The sequence below is a fragment of the Dendropsophus ebraccatus genome, chromosome 3 (assembly GCF_027789765.1).
Source record: "Dendropsophus ebraccatus isolate aDenEbr1 chromosome 3, aDenEbr1.pat, whole genome shotgun sequence".
Lineage (NCBI taxonomy): Eukaryota > Metazoa > Chordata > Amphibia > Anura > Hylidae > Dendropsophus > Dendropsophus ebraccatus.
In genome coordinates, this window is record NC_091456.1 from 40,918,380 (window position 1) to 40,937,925 (window position 19,546).

Consider the following 19,546-nt stretch of genomic DNA (forward strand, 5'->3'; position numbering starts at 1 on the left):
TCACCCTACTGACTGCCAATCAGGACTAAGAAGCTTTGCAATTATCATTATTTTTAGTGGTGCCCTGCTTAGAACACCATGTTCCATACTTATATAGCACATCTCCGAGCTCTGATAAAGGGCTACAGTACAGTTCAATACGTTTTTTTTTCTATTGCAAGGAACAGTGACACATTTGTCCATGGACTATGTCTGGCGTTATGTGACCCTTATTTGTATACATTTTAACTGTCCTGGCTAAATTCTTGACCTAGTATGAATTAATAAAGAGAAGTATAGCCTGCAAAATTAGAAGTGATTCTCACAGGATCCAGGAGGTTCTTACAGTTCCAGGTAGAAAATAAAAACATGAGCTCTACTGGCTAGTCTACTTTTATGTAACCTAATGTCTGTGCATTTTCTAATTGTTTCGTTGTCTGGTTCTGGTTTGTTATGTATTGAAAAATTGCATAAATAAAAGAAAATAAAAACATGAACCTTTGCTGCTTTGTGCAATTGCACCACTTTCTGCGAGCCATGATGTTTCTATATAACACCTATATTGCCTATGGTAGTGATGGTGAACCTTTGGCACTCGAGCTGCTTGAAAAACTACAATACCCAACATGCCTGCACAGCCAAAGATATGGCTTTGGCTGCCCAGATATGATGAGAATTGTAGTTTCCCTAGGACTGGATCCAGCTTTTTTCAGCACCCGGGGAGGAGAGGCACGGAGCATCAGTCAGTTATAAGGCAGCTGGCTGATGAGCGGACTGCAAAGATACAAAGTGCTTTGCTTCGGTATTACTGTAAATCCTCTCATCTCTATTCACCATCACTGGTCTACTGTATACATACTTCCATGTAGAAAAGGATACAATTTTCATCGCCCTGAGCGTTACGCGGGGGTCCGGGCATATTCAGCAGCACCAGTTTAGCATCATGAGATTTGTTGACAATGACCTCATTTAGTTTCACAGCTGTGTGCATGCGCCGGACATTCGACTGATCCCTGGAGAGAACAACAGAAGGTATCAATGGAAAGTGCAAATCCACAAAGAAAGATGTATCGATACACTTGTATATTCAGGCTCTTACGGGCGCATGCTGAGTAACTCTTGGAAACTGGGCATATGCTTGCTTTGGGCTACACGTACAGATAGGTGTTTATCCTTGGTCCATGTCATATGTACTCTGTCTGGGGCAGCATCCGTTTCGTCATCATCGTCAGAGCCCACGCTAGTCAGACGTAGCATGGAATTCCTGTCCTTTACTAACTGAGCCTAAAAGCATTAGAGAGAAGTCTTAGGATTTCTTTATTACACACTCCTGTATTGTTTAATTTCTAGCAGACCTGTAAGACCATTACTGACCATAATCAAACAATATCTCAACATGCATTTTACTATTCCACCACCCAAAACAGAATAAGACAAGCCCTGTGTGATAGCAGACCTGGACAATGCATACTCATATAGTTTGTTTTTACCATTTGGCTTGTAACACTTCTAAATGCTATAAATGATCACATAATGTCAGGGTTAGGATGCACAATAGCACTCTGCAGGAGATTGTTACAACAACTACATTTGCTTCCATAGAATTACATTGCTGTTATAATTTCATTCTTTTTGCTCTTATCTTTCTTCCACTCCAGCAGATATGATTCTTGGCTGCTTGGCCAACAGATTTAACACTTCACAGATATTATATTTCATGATCATTTTTACATTTCCTTCACAAATGTGATCAGGATGTGAAAATCTAAACTGCATTACAAAGATCTGGCCAGGATAAAATAAAGAAGCGGAGGACATGACAAAGCTGGAGAACATTCCCACCTCTCGTTCTCTATCCGTCTTTGATAGTCGCATTTGCCGTAACATCTGTGATCTTTGCTCCATCATAAGTGTCCGCTCATATGTATAGGCTGAAATGTCGCTGTCGTGCTGTGTAATGCAGAGGATTCAATCAGATTAGACAATTGTAGGTTTCCGGCTATTAGATTATGTTTAGTTTTTGTTTTATTTTCTTACCATTTCCACTACCTCGACATCAGCCTGAATACGTAGGTGGTAGAGAAAAGTGGCCAAATCTTTCTTCATCTGAATGCTGTTATCTTCCATTTGGGCTACAGTGAAGATACGCATCTTGCATTTGCGCCACACCTGGTGAGGACATAGGGCAGAAATGCAAAAGGTGAGAATTGATAAGTTATTAAAGTAAATACCTTCTGATGATATGAGGTGATCCTATCTTGTGAAGTAAACCATGTGCAGCTTGTTTACAGTGCAAATACAAAACACAGGTGGATGGTAAACGTTTGTATTGTTCTAAAAAGAGATGCGAAAAGCGAAAGCTGGTCCCAATTGTACCTTGTGTTGTTTCAAGAGGAAAGGTAGCAGCATCAGCATGCCTCCATCATGTACAACCCACCACACATCTATGTTACCCTCTGCTAGAGTCTCTCGAGATCCGGGAAATAAAGATATGTTTTTAGCCACAAGCAGAGCTTGGCGGGCAGCTGTACAGATACGCACAGTGGCTGGAAGCAAAAACAGAAGGTGTGAAAATGAGGAATTCACAAGAGTAGAGTCACAAACAAGATTTCAAAGCCCAAAAAATTACTTCTATATTAATAGTAATTGGGAACAAAATGTACACAGATTCTTACTTATGAAGGTCTTCCAAGCCCGAGAGTCATCACTCTGTCTCCAGCCACTCGGCCAGCCCATGATTACAGTGTTGTGTCTCATTCCTCCAAGACCACAAGACTGAATAAGGTGGGATAGGCCTTCTTTTTTCTTCTGCGCTACCACCACCTGGCAGAAGCCTTTCACTCTTTCCTGCTCCATCAGCTGCTTCAACGCCTGTAATGAAAGATAATGATATAGTAAGCTATATATTATAATTATATATGTGCAACTTGTCCCTAAGGTGTTGTATTTTTCACCTTCCCCAAGTATCTCGGATAGATCACCTTTTGTATAGCAGAGTAATTCCACTGATTACAGTCTACTACTAAATTCTTCATGATCTTGCCTCTAAGATACCAGTGATTTGTGAATGGACTTGAAATGAAAATCTATCAATTATTTTATGTCGCTTAGGGAAGCGAGTATATGGTAACAGCTTGACTGGTGGAAACAGTTGCTTGCTACCCATGGGTCATGTAAAAGATACCTAACAAATAGAGATGAGCATTTTCCCCTGAGCCCGAATGATCGGCATTTGATTAGCAGTGGCTGAAGAAGATAACTGCAGCACTAAGGTTGCCTGGAAAACATGGCTCTATCCATGTTTTCAAGGGCTTCCTAGGGCTGCATCCAACTTCTTTAGCAACCAGTAATAAAATGCCGATCATTCGGGCTTGGGCCAAACTGAGTATGTTCAAAGTTTACTTATCTCTACTTAAAAATTTCTACTTCAAGCTTAGCTTTCATTGTAGAGCTGAAGACAAATGGGGTGGATTTATTAAGATCATGTATCATGCTTGCCCTAACTAATCCTCTGCATCCTCTGGTGCATCCAAGGTGCTTGTGCACCCTTACTGAAATCTACACCAGTTTGAAGTGGACATAGATTTTTAACTACAATTTCCGCATGCCTGTGCAGGCTTAACAAATCCCTCACTTGGTCTTTAGAAAGTCCACAGTACATAAGCCATGGGTGGCTGTCACCTACAGCTAAGTGCACACTAATTTTTTTTGGTGGGGGGGTTATTTTTAAGGGACATAAAATGGCCCAAAGACCTCTATAGGTTTTAAAAAAAAAGTGTGATTGTGCTTGTTTTCTTTTTCTGGTGTTTATTCCTCACATACATTCTTCAATAGAAATTCTTGAATCACCTGATCAAAGAATCACAACTAGTAGTGAGAAAAATACAGGTGAAAAAGCCAGGAAAAACAAAAACCCACACATACACAGTATCTTGGAATAAAAAAATTGCCAATAAAACAAAAGATGCCTTTTCTGGCGGCTTTTTTTTTTTTTTTAGGCAGAAAAAAAAAACAAAAAAAAACACTATGCAAAAATCATGCGTGAAGGAATCCTTAAAAAAAGTAGCCCATGTGGCCTGAGGGAGCCTCAGAGAAATTTACACCGATTTTCCACACATAAAAAAGTAAACACATGGAAGCATGCTGTAAACCCCAAGATGTAAATTATAGAGCTGGAGTAGTTATCATACCTGCTCGGCTGCCAGCGCTTCAGCATAGTTCTCCAAGTAATCACCAAGCAAAACAGATCCGACAATTGTTAAACCTTTCCCAGCCTTTAGCTGAGAGGCAAATGAGAGCAGACGTGGTTGTGAAACATGGAGATCGGAGTCTAGTTTTACTAAAACAAGGAGCTGGGGTCTAGAGTGAGAAAAAAATGCTGTTGAAATAAAAGTAAGATACATGTACGCACACACTTTGCTACTATATAGCTACCTCCAGTTTTTAGTGTGCGGTGGTCCTTCCTCCAGTCGCAGTAGAGCAAAACGGGCCGCGCTGAGAGAAAGACCTCGTATCCCATCTCCCCATTCTTTCTCTGCTCTATACACAAGGAGTAAGAGGTATACAGTGTAAGGATGGGTTCACGCTACGTATATTTCAGGCAGTATTTGGTCCTCATGTCAGGTCCTCATAGCAACCAAAACCAGGAGTGGATTAAAAACACAGAAATGTTGAAATTGAGTGGATGGCCGCCATATAACGGTAAATAACAGTCATTATTTCAATACAACAGCCGTTGTTTTAAGATAACAGCAAATATTTGCCATTAAATGGCGGCCATGCACTTAATTACAACATTATGTGAACAGAGTCTTTCTGTGCTTTCAATCCACTCCTGGTTTTGGTTGCCATGAGGACCAAATACTGCCTGAAATATACGTAGTGTGAACCCAGTGTAAGGATGAAGAAGAGAACATTTTTAGCGGAAAAAAGTCTACAGCAGAGTATCTACCTACCCATGATACTCTATGTACTTATAGATCATTCCTGCAATCACCATGGAGACAATGGCATAATACCAGGAGGAGATGAACATCAGAGCCAGACAGAGGGCCATACCCAGGAAAGATAGGGTCCTAAAGGTAAAAAAATATCACATAATAATGCAATGTGAAAGAATTTTATTAGTATTAATGAATGGTAATAACTTCGAAAGGTTATATAGAGAACCCAACACACCAGTTTGTAAATGGTATCTATAAAAATCAGCCAATGTGGACAACAATTTAGTGTCAGCATTAAGTAATACACCAAGTGCACATGGATAGGATGCACCAATATGCAATTCTATATAAGCTTTAAAAAGAAATAGAGAATAATTATTTGAGGCTAAGGCTACATGGCGTCTATGGTTACTTTACATAAAAAATAACATTGTGAATTATCCATTGGTCACATTGTAATCCTTCAGACTGCTGCGACCATGACCAGAACTGTCACAAAACAATGTTGCAAGGAACTTTGCCAGCATTGACCTCAAGGTAAGTTGTGCGTGACTACGACCTGCTTACAACTTCTTTGCAATTTATCTGATTTCTTCACAACTGTAGGAAAGATGTATGACAGCAACTCCTAGTTAAAGGGGTTGGCCACTTTATAGAAAAATAGTTCAGTGTACAGTATTAGTAACTGTACTCTATGTACTTGCTGACAGCAGTGCCCTGCATACCACATAGAGGTAAAATTAGACTCCCCACCTCCAGGCTGTGCTGCTCTGTGGTGATTCTGTCCATAAGATGGCCGACATAGAGGAGCATGTGACCATGTCCTGCCCTCCGTGTCCTCTATACAGGCTCAGTGGTGGACATTAGGGGCGAGGCTTGGTCACATGCTCCTCCATGTCGGTCATCTTGTGGACACTATTGTTTTTTTTTTGCATTTACCCAGTCCAGAGAGGTAGGACTGTTCTAAGTTAACCTCGACCCTCTATATCTCGATCTGTGAGTTGCACCATTTTTTCTCCTTTAAATTAAAGTGGACAACCCCTTTAAATCAAATAAATATTTTGGTTGCACCACCTAGATGCAAACTGGTGGCACACAACCTATGTTGCAATGTAGCTCTAAGTTGTACAGTACACGACAACTAAAGGCCCTTTTGCATCCCTTGGAATGCTCATTCACCAGATAATTGGCCCATGTAAAAGGGCCAGCTATGAGCCGACGAGCAAGCCCAGTAAAATCACCCAGTAAAATAATTGTTATCGGCCGCACACCTCTCTGTGTAAACAGGAGATATGCAGCCAATGTGTATTTATATGGCACAGATGATACAGCAATTGTTCATGCGGCCCAGCTGCACAATTACTTGCTCCTTGTAAGGGCACTGCAAGCGAGACCCAATCTCGCTGATCATTTTCGGCCATTCTCGGCCTCATATATGGTCGTGTAATTGGTAACACCAGTAAGTTGGTGTAAAAACCTACCAGTGGTAATACTGAAAGCGGGGCCGCCAATTTGGAGATCGAAGCAGGGTCTGTAATCCACAAGCCAAGTTTACAAAAAGGTAACACATAAGGAAAAACCTATAAGAGAGAAGAGTGGACAATAGTATGGTCAGTATCAACTATACAGCTATAGGCTGTGGTCTCTGTATCCAATAAAGAACTAAATCACTTTCACAGACTAGAACTACTGCTGGATTACACTGCTAAAAAAAAACTAAATCTCAACAACAAGAATCAAGAATGATTTAGAATTGCAATTAAAATTTAAGGAGGTTATTTCATACTAAAACTAAAATATTTAGCATTTTTATTCTTCACTATTTTCAGTATGTCTGCTTGTTGTCACTGAACAGGAACCTCACATATCTGCAGTTTTATACTTTCAAGGAAGGTTATCCTCTGCAAGCTGAGGGTCGTATTACAGGGTCCAACGTGCACAGTAAACAAGAGCCGATCTTGCTGATTGGCGCTTGTTTACTGAGCCTATAACATGATTCGGTAATCAGCCATCCTTTGCCTAAAGCAGCGATCGGCCGCACATGTTATTTTACATAGGAAGATATACAGCCAACAGATGATGATTTTTAAAGGGAATTTGTCAGCTGCAATTCAGGTTCCAAACTTCTGACATTGATAGATAGCTGTTAGTACTTTTCATATATCCAGCTGTGTTTCCAGAAAGTAAAAAGTACCTCTTTTCTCCAGTGCAAAGTGTCAGAGAGGAATTTTCAAGCTCCTAAACTGCTGAGGGCTGTAATGCCTCCTTACTCCCCCTCACATCCCTACCCCTGCTTAGGACTTAATGTCAGTCAAGCAGTGATAGGAATGGGAGAGGGAGTGATTCAATATTCCAGGTTGCTGCAGTTCAGGAGTTTGGGAAAACTTCTTTGACTCCATATTACACGGCATGATCTAGAGCAGTGATTTTCAACCTTTTTTGAGCCGCGGCACACTTTTTATACTTAAAAAATCCCGGGGCACACCACCAACCAAAATGACACTAGAACAGTACATATTATACATATAGTTAATAATATAGATTCTTTTTTTTTTATATTATTTTTATTTTATTTTCCATAAAAAGACAATACAAATAGTTCTCCTCGCAGGGAGTACAAATACCTACTAATCCAAAGTACTATAAATCCCCCCCACCCTGGCGAGAGAGGGAAAAAAAAAAAACATACAACTCCTTTAATCCTCAGACCATTTCCCCCAGGTTTTCAAATATTTTTTCCTGGGTTTATCCCTTGCCCCAGCTAATATTTTTTCATACTTTTGTATTTTCCCCATAAGGTTAAACCACCATTCAAACCCAGGGGGATTGGGGTCCAGCCAAGCCCTCAGAATTACTATCCTGGCTAAAAGCAAAGCTTTAAGTACAAAGGTCTGATGGCTTTCCAAGCCCACCGAGCAGCCAAGTATAATATATTTCGCACAATATGGTACCACAATCTCCATTTTCTCAACCATACAGTTCACAACCTTCCACCAGAAGACCTGTATTACATTGCACCTCCATAACATGTGGATATAATTTGCACCAGCCTGGCCACATTTAGGACATGTGTCATCCAATCTAACCCCAACCTTACGTAAAAAGGTCAGATGATAATGTAAACGATGTAAGATTTTAAACTGGACCATCTGATGGTTTTTATTCAAACTACACTTCCTAACATTACCTAGGATATTATCCCACTCTACTTCTGTCACCTCTCCTACTTCTTCTTCCCATTCTGTTCTTTTCTTACTACTAATAAACCAATCTGCGTCTAAATTTTCTGTGAAAATCATATATAGTCTCTTCAGTTCCCCTTTCTTATTACCGTGCATTTCTTCTACTGTCTCCATAAAACTAAAAATATGAAACTTAGCCCTACTCCCACCCATCTGGGTTTTCATTGCGTGAAATAATTGCCTAAATCTTAACCAATGAGATTAGTGTAGTGCAAATTCTATTTTAATTTCCTCAAAGGTCTTCAAATACCCAGCCCTAAATATATGCTCCACACGAGTGATCCCGTGAGTGTACCAAAAACCATGATCACTGATCGTATCCAATTGTGTCAACTGTAAATTCCCCCACAGGGGTGTATAAGATGTGTACCCTATAATACCCAAAGATTTCTTAATTTTTCCCCATACTTTCCCCCACATTCACACCATCTTCCAATCTTTATATGTGGGAAGAGACCACCTATGAGATTCCAAAAATTCAAACAACGATTGATAATTCAAATTTTCAATCCTAAAAACCACCTCTCTCCAGTGTACATTATCATTACATCTAATCGGAAGAATTTTATACATAAAAAAATAGAAACGAAAATCTGGCAAAGACCAACCCCCCATATCGGATGGAAGAGTAAAAGTATGATACCTAAGTCTGCATCTCTTACCTCCCCAAATCAGTTTACCTAGCAACACTTCAAGACGCACAAAATACCCATCCGGGATCCAGGCCGGTGCCGCCTTAAGAAAATAAAGTACTTGTGGCTGAACCACCATTTTCACCAGGGCTATCCTATCAGTCATAGACAGCGGTAGTCTAAGCCAAACCTTGATCTTTCCCTCCAATCTATGCAAATAAGGCTTAAGGTTTAACATGGAATATCTTTCCAGTTTTGCAGAAACTTTTACTCCCAAATACTCTATAAAGTCCACCCGTCTCTGAAGCTCTAGATTCTCTGCTGTTTCCATTTGAGGGTGATCAAGTTCTAACAATGTTGATTTGGACCAATTAATCTGAAACCCTGAGTAGGAGCCAAATAATGTGAATTGTTCCATCGCGGCTGGCAGGCCCGTACCTGGGTCCCGGATGAACATCAGCACATCATCGGCATACATAATCACTTTACTATCTCTGCCCTTTAGCCCAAAACCCTTTATCCTTTGATCTTTTTTTAATAACTGGGAAAGGGGTTCTATGTAAAGAGCGAACAGGACTGGCGAAAGGGGACAGCCTTGTCTAGTACCTCTATTTAGGCAAAATGCCTCCGAGACTACCCCGTTCACCAATATGCTCGCTACAGGCTTTAAATACAACATTTTTCTATACCGACAGATTCCCTCCCCCAAACCAAACGCCCTAAGGGCTTCCCACAATAACCCCCACTCCACCCTGTCGAACGCTTTAACAGCATCTATCGACAGGATGGAGCGGGGAATCCCCCCAGTCATCTGAATATTAGCAAATGTCTCCTCTATATTGGAGAATACTGATCTGCCAGCTATGAATCCCCTCTGATCTTCACTAATCAATACCGGCATTAAATCTATGAGCCTTTGAACAATTACTTTTGCAAAAATTTTAGCATCCGTATTTAATAACGAGATCGGCCTATATGATCCTACATCAAGAGGGTCTTTCCCTTTTTTTGGTAAAACTATAATCGTAGCTTCATACATTGAAGGGGGTAGTTCACCTAGTATACAGGATTCTTTAATCATCTCATACATTATGGGCAAGAAAGCTTTTTTATATTTCTTGTACACTGCAAATGGAATACCATCAGGGCCAGGGGCAGAATTTTTCCCCAACGATCTCAGGGCACATTCTATCTCGGATTCTGTAATAGAAGAATCCAGCTCTGTTTTTTGTTCCTCTGAGACCTTTGGAAGATTCAGATCCTCTAGAAACTGAGAAATCAACTCCGACTCAGGATGACTTTGACTGGTATATAGCCCCTCAAAATATCTTTCCAGGACCTGGGACACGGATGAGGTGCCCAGCACCAATTCTCCCCTCTCATTCCTAATAGCCGGGATCTCAGGTCTAGAGTCCTGGGCCCTCACTACGTCTCCCAGAGTTTTATTAGGTTTCCCTGACTCAACAAAATTTTTCTGCCCCAAAAAATCTAAATTTCCTCTAACTGTATTTATACTCACTCAGTGTGAAACCTGGGCCTGTTTTTTTTTTTCTCCCACCTGTGCTTCTCTCTACCATACTTCTCCCCCGTGCTTCTCTCCTGTGCTTCTCTCCACCATACTTCTCTCCCCCCTGCTTCTCTCCGCTGTTTCTTTCCCCCATCCCCAGGTTTCTCTCCCCCCTGCTTCTCTCCGCTGTTTCTTTCCCCCATCCCCATGTTTCTCTCCCCCCTGCTTCTCTCCCCTGTTTCTCCCCCATCCCCATGTTTCTCTCCCCCATCCCCAGGTTTCTCTCCCCCATGCTTCTCTCCCTGTCTCTCCCCCTGTTTCTCCCCCCTGCTTCTCTCCCCCATCCCCATGTTTCTCTCCCCCATTGTTTTCTCCTGTTTCTCACCCCCATCCCCATGTTTCTCTCCCCCATCCCCAGGTTTGTCTCCCCCCCTTCCTCCTCACCTCCTCCAAGATGGTCGCCGCTGCTGTCCGCCTCACCTACTGGCCGCCCATAGGGCCCGGACGTGCTCCTCCAATCAGCGAAGACCGGGAGCGTGGTGCACTGCGGCGGGCCGTAGCACACACGTTGATTGGATGCATGCATCACGGCCTGCCGCAGCGCACCGCGCGGCCAGTAGGTGAGGCGGTCAGCAGCAGCAGGGCAATCTGCAGGGGCACCATAGTTTGAGGAACTTTCCCCGCAGCACACCCGACCATGTGTCGCGGCACACTAGTGTGCCTCGGCACACTGGTTGAAAATCACTGATCTAGAGGAGGAAGTGAGCGCCGACCCACTTGTTGTCTGTGCTATTACATGCAGAGACAGGTGGGTGGAGCGGGGGAGGCTGCCTGGTCAATCCTTGGATCCTCCCACTGTGATCAGCAGAGGTCTGCTGCTCCAATTGCACGAAGTGACGTGCAGCAAACCGGCGCTGTCATTATCGTGATTTTTCAACCTGTTGAAAGACCACCATCACCCGGTAATATGCATGTCAGCGGATCACGGTCCCATGATCTTGGCCCAAGAGTACATAATTTGGAGGAGAATTATCTCCTAGATAACTAGATAATATTATCTATAGCAGGGGTGTTTGGAGGCCCCCCATACACATAAGATAGTTGGCTGGTCTTGCCAACTTTTCTCTAGAAGTTCTAAATACTTAAAGCGAATGTACCATCAGGTACATTTGCTTTAAGTGTTGCACATGAATAGACCGGCGCAGGAGTGGGGAAGCCAGTGCTGCAGTCTTTTTTTTTTTTTTTTTAACCATGGCCCAGTTCCTGCACATGGCGCCAGTCTATTACTGTGCACCGGCCCGGGGCTTAACCACTGGCCCGCCCTCAGTGGGAGCAAACCCCCATCCCTCTATGACGTGGCTCCATTGATTCTAATATAGCTTTAATGATAGCTTTAATGTAAATGAGTCTGTTTCATGGGTGGTAAGCAGAGATACTGACAAAGAGGTGATATCTAAAAAAAAATATTGTAAAATCGGAATAATTTATACCATTATCTATGTTTATGTGATTATATATGATAAAAAACTGCAGTCAGAGTACCCGAATATTACTGCAACATCCTAAAATGAACCACACAATGTGCTGTGCTGAAAATTGCTGAAGAAGCTAAAAGGAGATAAAAAAAAAACCTGAAATAACCAGATATATAGGACATTTATATTTAGCTACATAACCATAAACCATATATTAAACCCGTTAAAAATGGAGTTTTTCAAGATTAAAAAAAATACATTTCAGCAGTATGCCTGTCCTGTTTCCATTCACTTCTATAAAAGAAAAACAGGGTCCACGTGTCTGTTTCAATAAACACTTGAATTCCCCATATGTTAACATTTCTGTAGGGGCTTTTCTTAGACTTCTGTATTGTGTTATTCTGCCTAGAAATTTGGCACTTGGGGCGTGTCCCTACACAATGACATTGTCCAATGAGCATATATATAGAGAAAGGCTGGCGGCACTATAGGGTTAGACGTGAATGTTTCTGAAAAATATGTATATAGTCAGTCGGGAAAATGGCTGGACTAGGGGGTGCTCACTGAGAACAGCAATATCAAATCCAAAGACGGAAGAAAGAATAGCCAGTTGCACTCACCCAAGAAGTCTTCTGCTGTTTTATTTCACTTAAAAGCAAGGACACAGTGCGGACATTTTGCGAGCAGGCGCTCAGTGCAAGGAGTGGTGACAGTCTGTTTCACGCTCTAACGCGCTTCTACGGACCGTCCGTAGAAGCACGTTAGAGCGTGAAACAGACTGTCACCACTCCTTGCACTGAGCGCCTGCTCGCAAAATGTCCGCACTGTGTCCTTGACATTGTCCAATGACATTGTCCAATGGCACGTCGCACTGCCCCTGTGACTGGCAGGATGGTATTATAATTCTCTGGAGGATAAGCCGACATGTTTTGGTGGAAAGATTCTGTTAATAAATAAAGTTAGATGATGTAAACGTCACTAGGAAGCTAATACATACATTGATAAGATTGGTGCTACCAGATCCAAAGAGGCAATGAGGATTCCCAACTCTGCAATCACCGCAGTGAGGAGCAATGCCCAAGTAGGCTCTCCGTTACTTTTTCCATGTCCAAACACCTTTTGAATCGAGGAGAAAAAGAAAGTTTATGTATATTCAGTGTTGTTCTTGATCACTTTTGTAAAGTTGTGTATGTATATTTGTCACACACACAAAACAAGGCACAGTCACAATCGACACATTTAATGTCAGGAGCTTTATCAACACTCACCCGCAGAAAGGGGATAATTCCATCCTTAGCTATAGCCTGCAACAGTCTAGGGGCCCCTGTCAGACTCTGCAGTCCAGCTCCACAGGTGGAGAAAAAAGATCCAATCACAATGACCCAAGGTGATGGCCAAGAGAGCGCTCCTACCACAAGAGTTCCCTTCACTGCATCTCCAAACCTGTAAGAGACAGGACCAGACTGTCACTCTGTCCAAACCAGTCACCTGAGCCGCTGGGTACATCATACTCACTTATCTCTGAGGACCACTCCTTCAATGCAGGCTCCAAATAGAATGACGTTACTCAAATCTAAAATTCATTCAGTTAGAGGAAGTAACAGAAAAATGTATGTTTTATACAGGAGCACATGTTTTACATAGAAGACATACTGACCACCTAAATCTCCAATCCTGGGTATTGTAGTGGGACCCTGGATTTCAGTCACACCTGGGCTCATGTGATCAACCTAGGCAAGGGCCCTATTACACACAGCTATAATAACGTTGACTTTATTACATAGAGCGATAGTCTGCAAAATTGAGCAGATTATGGCTCCATGTAATGACAATGGCAATGGCAATGGCAATGACAATTATCATCCGCTGATGGTGTCTTTTGGTCCTGACCTAATATCATTGGATGCCGACTGAGCATCACTACATGTAATAGCAATATGTGGCTGGCTGCTGATAAATGTGTTAAAAAAAAATAAGTTCATACATACCTGTCCATGCTCCCCAGTGCTTCCACCTGCTCCTTGGCATCCTCCTGGCTTCTGCCCGGTCCTGCAGCCGCCACTGGAGGTTCAAAGCCGGTCTCTAAAGTGACAGGCCACTCAGCCAATCACTGTTCTCTGAGATCCAGTTCTTATTACATATTTTGGTGAAACTTTAAACCCTATTTGCCATTTTCTCGGGGACTGCTTTTCTGAGGCTATACACAGACTCCAACAGTGACATCTCTCAATCCAACCACTGAGCCACAGCCGCATCCCAAAGGCTCAAACTCACATATGACAGGGCATTCTCAAAATGGAAAAGCCTTTCAAAATTATATTAAATCTCCCCAAACACTTTATAACAATGTTGGCCCAACTTGCTGCTTGCAGCCGAGTTATTGAAGGTATATAGGCACCTTTAGTTATTAGTCAACATAAAAACATAAAGCAATAACCAGTACAGGATACAGACTAGAGAAGTTGTAAGTATTGCCAGGATTGTGCCAATTGGGATGGATTTTTGGGCATCCTTGAGGTCCCCAGAACGATTAGAGCCCGCCATAATTCCTGTGGAAAAGCAACGTTATGAGCAGCTGGACACAGCATGTGCATCTCTAATAGAAATAACATGTATATTTCTCATCTCTAAGTAACAGATGTTGTTAAACCTGAACATCAAAAAGATATTATGGCTGGATGTAATCCAAGGATCCATTTATTATTATTTATTTTTTAAACCACTCTGATTCTAAAGCGCTGTACAAATAATAAGGGTTAACACATGCAGAACGTAAGATAAAATCAAGAAAAAAACTACACAAATAAAGTCTGCAAAAAAGAGCCCGTGGAGAATCATTTAAGAATCTCGAAACACAGAACTAGCCAGATATCCCTCCGGGAAGGACCCAGCCAAGGGGTGGCTCCTGTAAGGAAACCACCAAAACCACCATATTAATTGGCCCTATAAGTCAATGTAATGACATGTTGCCCCTCATCAGTGTGGAGCAGGATTCTGGCTAGGTGGGAGCAATGCCTAGTAGAGCCATAAGAGAAACAGATCACTCATCTCAGGGAGACCAGCCAAACGACAACACTGCCAGCTGCTGGTTAAAGCGCTGTGTTTTAAGACTCTTAAATGAGGCTCCACAAGCTCTTTTTTGCATACTCGTATTTCCCAGGGAGCAATGCACCTAGGATTTCACTGTATTGAGCGCTTTAACCAGCAGCCGACAGTGCCTGGTCTCCCACTGTTTCCTGTTCGAATAAAGTCTATGACAGGTGCATAGGGAGAGAGGACTCTGCCCACACAGGCTTACAATTCATCAATCTGTGTCCACAGCAGCCAATCACAGCTCAGGATTTCTTTTATAACATAATTGAAAGCTGAGCAGTGATTAGTTTTTTTTTAACCCTACATCTTTTCAAGTCTTACAACAATAATGTGCATACAGATACAAATACAAATAGGCCAAGTAAAAACGCAGAGCAGGAACTTTGTGCAGTAAGCTGATGTAAGGAGCAGTAGTAGGATACTCTGTCTCTACAGGACCCAGCTGGCTAATTTAGTATATGGTAGATTTATTGCTGTACCATCTGCCTGATAGTAAATTGTATCTAACAAGGGAGGTGCATGGTAAATGATTATACTATAATTACATTTTATACCTGTAACAGATGGGAAAAAGATGCCAACAAGGAGGGTGAAAGAGGTTGTAATGTCGGCCAGAACATAACTGCTGGAAGGAGAGCCCACTGTGTCTGATGAGGGTAAAGACGCCTTTTCTATCATCTCTCCCTTCTGAAGATAATTGCTCCAAAGATTTTCTGTAAAAAGTCATAGTCAGAGATAAGTCATACAGGATATCAGGTAAGGGTATTTCACACTGAGCAAATGGGGCGGAATTCTGTAGCGGAACTCTCCACCCGCCTTCTTCAGTGTGAAATGGCGTCTCTATTGGAGGGCTCGCTCGCCTCCAATCTCCTCCACTCTCCGCTCAAAGAATTGACATGTTAATTCTTTGAGCGGACAGCAGAGGCGCACAAGCCCTCCCATAGATACGCCGTTTGACACTAAAGCAGGCGGGTGGAGAGTTCCGCTGCAGAATTCCGCCTCAGTGTGAACATACCCTGGAAGTAAAGAGAAGCGGAGGGAGAGAAAGAGAAAAAAATATGGGGTACCAGCAATAATGCCACTGCTCAAGCCTGGAATTCCCTCCACTTCTGTGACATTATTGTGGGCAAAGTATTCATCACACGTAGCATTGAACATCCCAGCTGGGTGACAGAAAAGGTCCCACAGGTCCGATGGTAACGTTGCATTCTCTTTCTGTACTATCTTGGCACAAGTTTCAAAATCAAGTCTGGACAGGGTTCTGTTCCCAAGCAAGCAAACACTAAAACAAACAGAAAAATGACAGGTTAAGGCAACGGTTTCTTATATTTGCTCACTAGATAACCTGTTGGATTGTTACAGCACATAGTTTACTAAAATTCTCTAGTAATGTCCAAATAAGAAAAAAAACATAACCGTAAAATCCACAACATCTAAGTGAGGCAAACACCATACATCATTATATTTAGCAATAATGTAGGCTCTCTAGGAGTAGATCTTATATGGCTGGTTCTATGTAAATAACTAGGTTTACAAGGAGATTTTTATCATGAAAAATATCGTGTTTTTATCTTTTTAAAACATTTAAAATTCATATAGTCATAAAGATCATGATCATACACAATAAATCAAAATAAATAGATCCAAGGTGAAATAAAGCAAAACAAAACAAAAAACAGAAATGCAATATACAGATTCAATTCATGAAAAATAAATATTCAATAGAAAATCAAAAATACAAAACTAGTTATCCATTTTCACTGAGGAAAGGAGTGAGCATACTCCAGAAACGCGTCTGATAAGGATAACTCAACCGATAAAGTCATTTATATTTACATTTAACCATCATCGTAGCCTCTACCCTGTATTCCACCCTGTACTTACCAGGACCGTTATCAGAGATTCAAATGAGCGCGCGCTCCATACCACGCGGACATAGTGACAGCTGCTGGATAGACTCCATACACGCCAGCAAGCGAGAACAACGGAGACCGGACAACTATACAACCTGAAGTCCGACCAACTCATCCCTTACACGGCTATCGACTACTAGATATCGGGTGAGAGGTGGATTATCCACCAACACAATCTATATACAGATATATACGAAACGGGACTTATAGAACTAAAATGTTATAAATATCTTCACCCAAACGTATTACCGCATCACAACTGTTACTGTTTATATCGCTGTACTGCAACGGTCACCATTTGAACAATACCGCTATACTACGATACTGCTATACGGTCCGGAACCAATACAGGATAAGGGGCTAGAGAGCTTAAAATATCTTAAAGAGACATATTCCATATGTAAACCACGATTTTAACTGTTAAACATACAGCGCAAGGGCCCTGCGCTGATACTCTAAACCATAATATAGGACATTGGATTTTTATTTTTTATTATTTATTTTTTTATTTTTTTCAACATAAGATTTTTTCCTTATGTTTTATCATTTTGTATTTTTGATTTTCTATTGAATATTTATTTTTCATGAATTGAATCTGTATATTGCATTTCTGTTTTTTGTTTTGTTTTGCTTTATTTCACCTTGGATCTATTTATTTCGATTTATTGTGTATGATCATGATCTTTATGACTATATGAATTTTAAATGTTTTAAAAAGATAAAAACACGATATTTTTCATGATAAAAATCTCCTTGTAAACCTAGTTATTTACATAGAACCAGCCATATAAGATCTACTCCTAGAGAGCCTACATTATTGCTATATTTTCTATGTTATTCTTGGGTGTCGGAAAAGTAGTGCACTCGGAGTATATACTTTACATTTTTCAATATCCATAGTAGGGTGGAGTCAACATACATTGTTCATCATTATATTTAGCCTTATGTTATACCAGAGTTATTTGACAGCTGCCAAGTTGGACTTTGTCTGTGAATTGTCAACCTGAGGTCATGTGCGGGGACTCGGCATAGAGTCATGCACATCTGAAAACCTGCCAATGTATTCACCCCAGGCTATAAATACAACACTCTCTTTTTTGTTTTTCAGTAACCTCAGTCCCAGACTTCTGCATTAAATAATTCAGCAGTCTTTACCCTTAAGACTTACGGGAAATCGGGAGGTGCAAAGGCGGATTTCAGTGCCCCTGCGTAGATGGCCAGTATAGACAGTATGACGCAGGCCAGGAACAGTGATGCCAGCTTGTTCACATAGCGTACACCCACAAACACAATGATAGACATAAGAATGAGAAATCCAGTGCCATAGATCCGCATGTTATTAAGCATGGCAGCTGAGTTCTCTGCCCCTCCTTCAGATTTGAAAATGACTGCCTCAGGAACAATGTACACCTGCAAAAAAAAATAGGCACAGTCAGAAACCATTTACATGGAGTATCATCAAGCTAGCAAATATGAAAGATCAGCATGGCAACATGGCATGGTGTCTATCTAGATAATGTGAGCAGATGTATGCCCAAGGGTGAAGAAGCACAGGAGCACTTGTTATCATGCCATTTTGGCTTGGCCTTTGACATCTCTATATGGTGCTAAGTCTGTGTACTGAACCTCTGCCCAGGGTTAAAGGGATTGTTCACCAAATAAAAATTGTCTTTCAAATTATTTTGTGCCAGAGATTTGTAATTTACTTCTATTAAAAAATCTCCAGTCTTCCAGTACTTATCATCTGCTGTATTTCCTAAAGGATGTGGTAGAAAGAATACACCACTTCCTGCAGGACATACAGGAGCTGATAAGTACCGGAAGACTGAAGATTTTTTAATAGACGTAAACTACAAATCTCTGGCACTTTTTGGCACCAGTTGATTTGAAAAAATTTTTATTTTTTCTTTTGCAAACTACCCCTTTAAGAAAAGCCAAGCCTGGCTTCGGCTCTGGATACATCACTGTTACATGTCTAGTGACAGGACACATTGACGTGGTTATACTTGTTTTTGGTTCTAGTCACATAAGTTTTGAAACATATGGCAACAGATTCCCATGGTAAGGTTTTCCTACTTTACCCTGCCAAAATGTGTTCAGGTATTTTTCAGAAAGAATATATACTCAATGACAAAAAAAGGAAAACACTCGAAGAGATTTTGGATTACTACAAAATTCAGCATGCAGTTATGTCTCAGATACGGTTGTGGTCTGATTTATCTGGTTAGACACTGGGTCTTGCAACAACAGGAGGTAAAAGGGCTTCCTGTGCTGTCCTAAAAAACGGCTCTCAAATGCTACTTTAAGGAAGTGTACCTCAGGGTGAGAGATCTTTGATTACTAGACATGCTCCTACAACGCACAGATGCTAGTTTTGCACAGATGACAGACTTTGAGAGGAAGCACATCATTGGATTGGTCATTTCAACAATTTGTCTCCCATCAAGGCTGTTCTGACTAAACTGTTAGGAGGTGTTGGGAGCAGTGGTTATGTGAGTGCACTCATACAGCATACAGACCAGACACATCACCAATAAAGGGGATTGACAAACAAAAGCAGCTCCCACAGTTTCCTTGTCCAACATTTGGCACGGTTGGCACCTTCATTACATACCCTTCTCTCCCGGACCATTTCAAGGCACTTCACAGAAGCAAATTTGGTGTTACTGGGCACCCATTTCATGTCCTGCTGTAGACAGGGATCCAACAACAGTAATGTTCGAGTACGGAGGCCTTGTGGTGAGCACACATTGCTCTAGCTG

At 41.5% G+C, this 19,546-nt stretch overlaps 1 protein-coding gene across 2 annotated transcripts in view; it reads right to left on the bottom strand.

Annotated features, from left to right (window-relative positions):
• SLC12A6 (solute carrier family 12 member 6) overlaps window positions 1–19,546 on the bottom strand; it is a 36,816-nt gene that overhangs the window by 2,124 nt on the left and 15,146 nt on the right. For both annotated transcript variants that reach the window (XM_069961546.1, XM_069961547.1), the window contains 17 exons: window positions 17,953–18,194; window positions 15,939–16,153; window positions 15,426–15,584; window positions 14,229–14,327; window positions 13,294–13,351; window positions 13,047–13,221; window positions 12,776–12,894; window positions 6,404–6,502; window positions 4,935–5,054; window positions 4,414–4,518; window positions 4,170–4,338; window positions 2,655–2,850; window positions 2,356–2,525; window positions 2,017–2,148; window positions 1,822–1,929; window positions 1,079–1,263; window positions 859–992 (listed from right to left, as the gene is read on the bottom strand). In XM_069961546.1, the coding sequence (XP_069817647.1) occupies window positions 859–992; window positions 1,079–1,263; window positions 1,822–1,929; window positions 2,017–2,148; window positions 2,356–2,525; window positions 2,655–2,850; window positions 4,170–4,338; window positions 4,414–4,518; window positions 4,935–5,054; window positions 6,404–6,502; window positions 12,776–12,894; window positions 13,047–13,221; window positions 13,294–13,351; window positions 14,229–14,327; window positions 15,426–15,584; window positions 15,939–16,153; window positions 17,953–18,194 (2,485 nt within the window). The remainder of the gene's footprint in view (window positions 1–858; window positions 993–1,078; window positions 1,264–1,821; window positions 1,930–2,016; window positions 2,149–2,355; window positions 2,526–2,654; window positions 2,851–4,169; window positions 4,339–4,413; window positions 4,519–4,934; window positions 5,055–6,403; window positions 6,503–12,775; window positions 12,895–13,046; window positions 13,222–13,293; window positions 13,352–14,228; window positions 14,328–15,425; window positions 15,585–15,938; window positions 16,154–17,952; window positions 18,195–19,546) is intronic.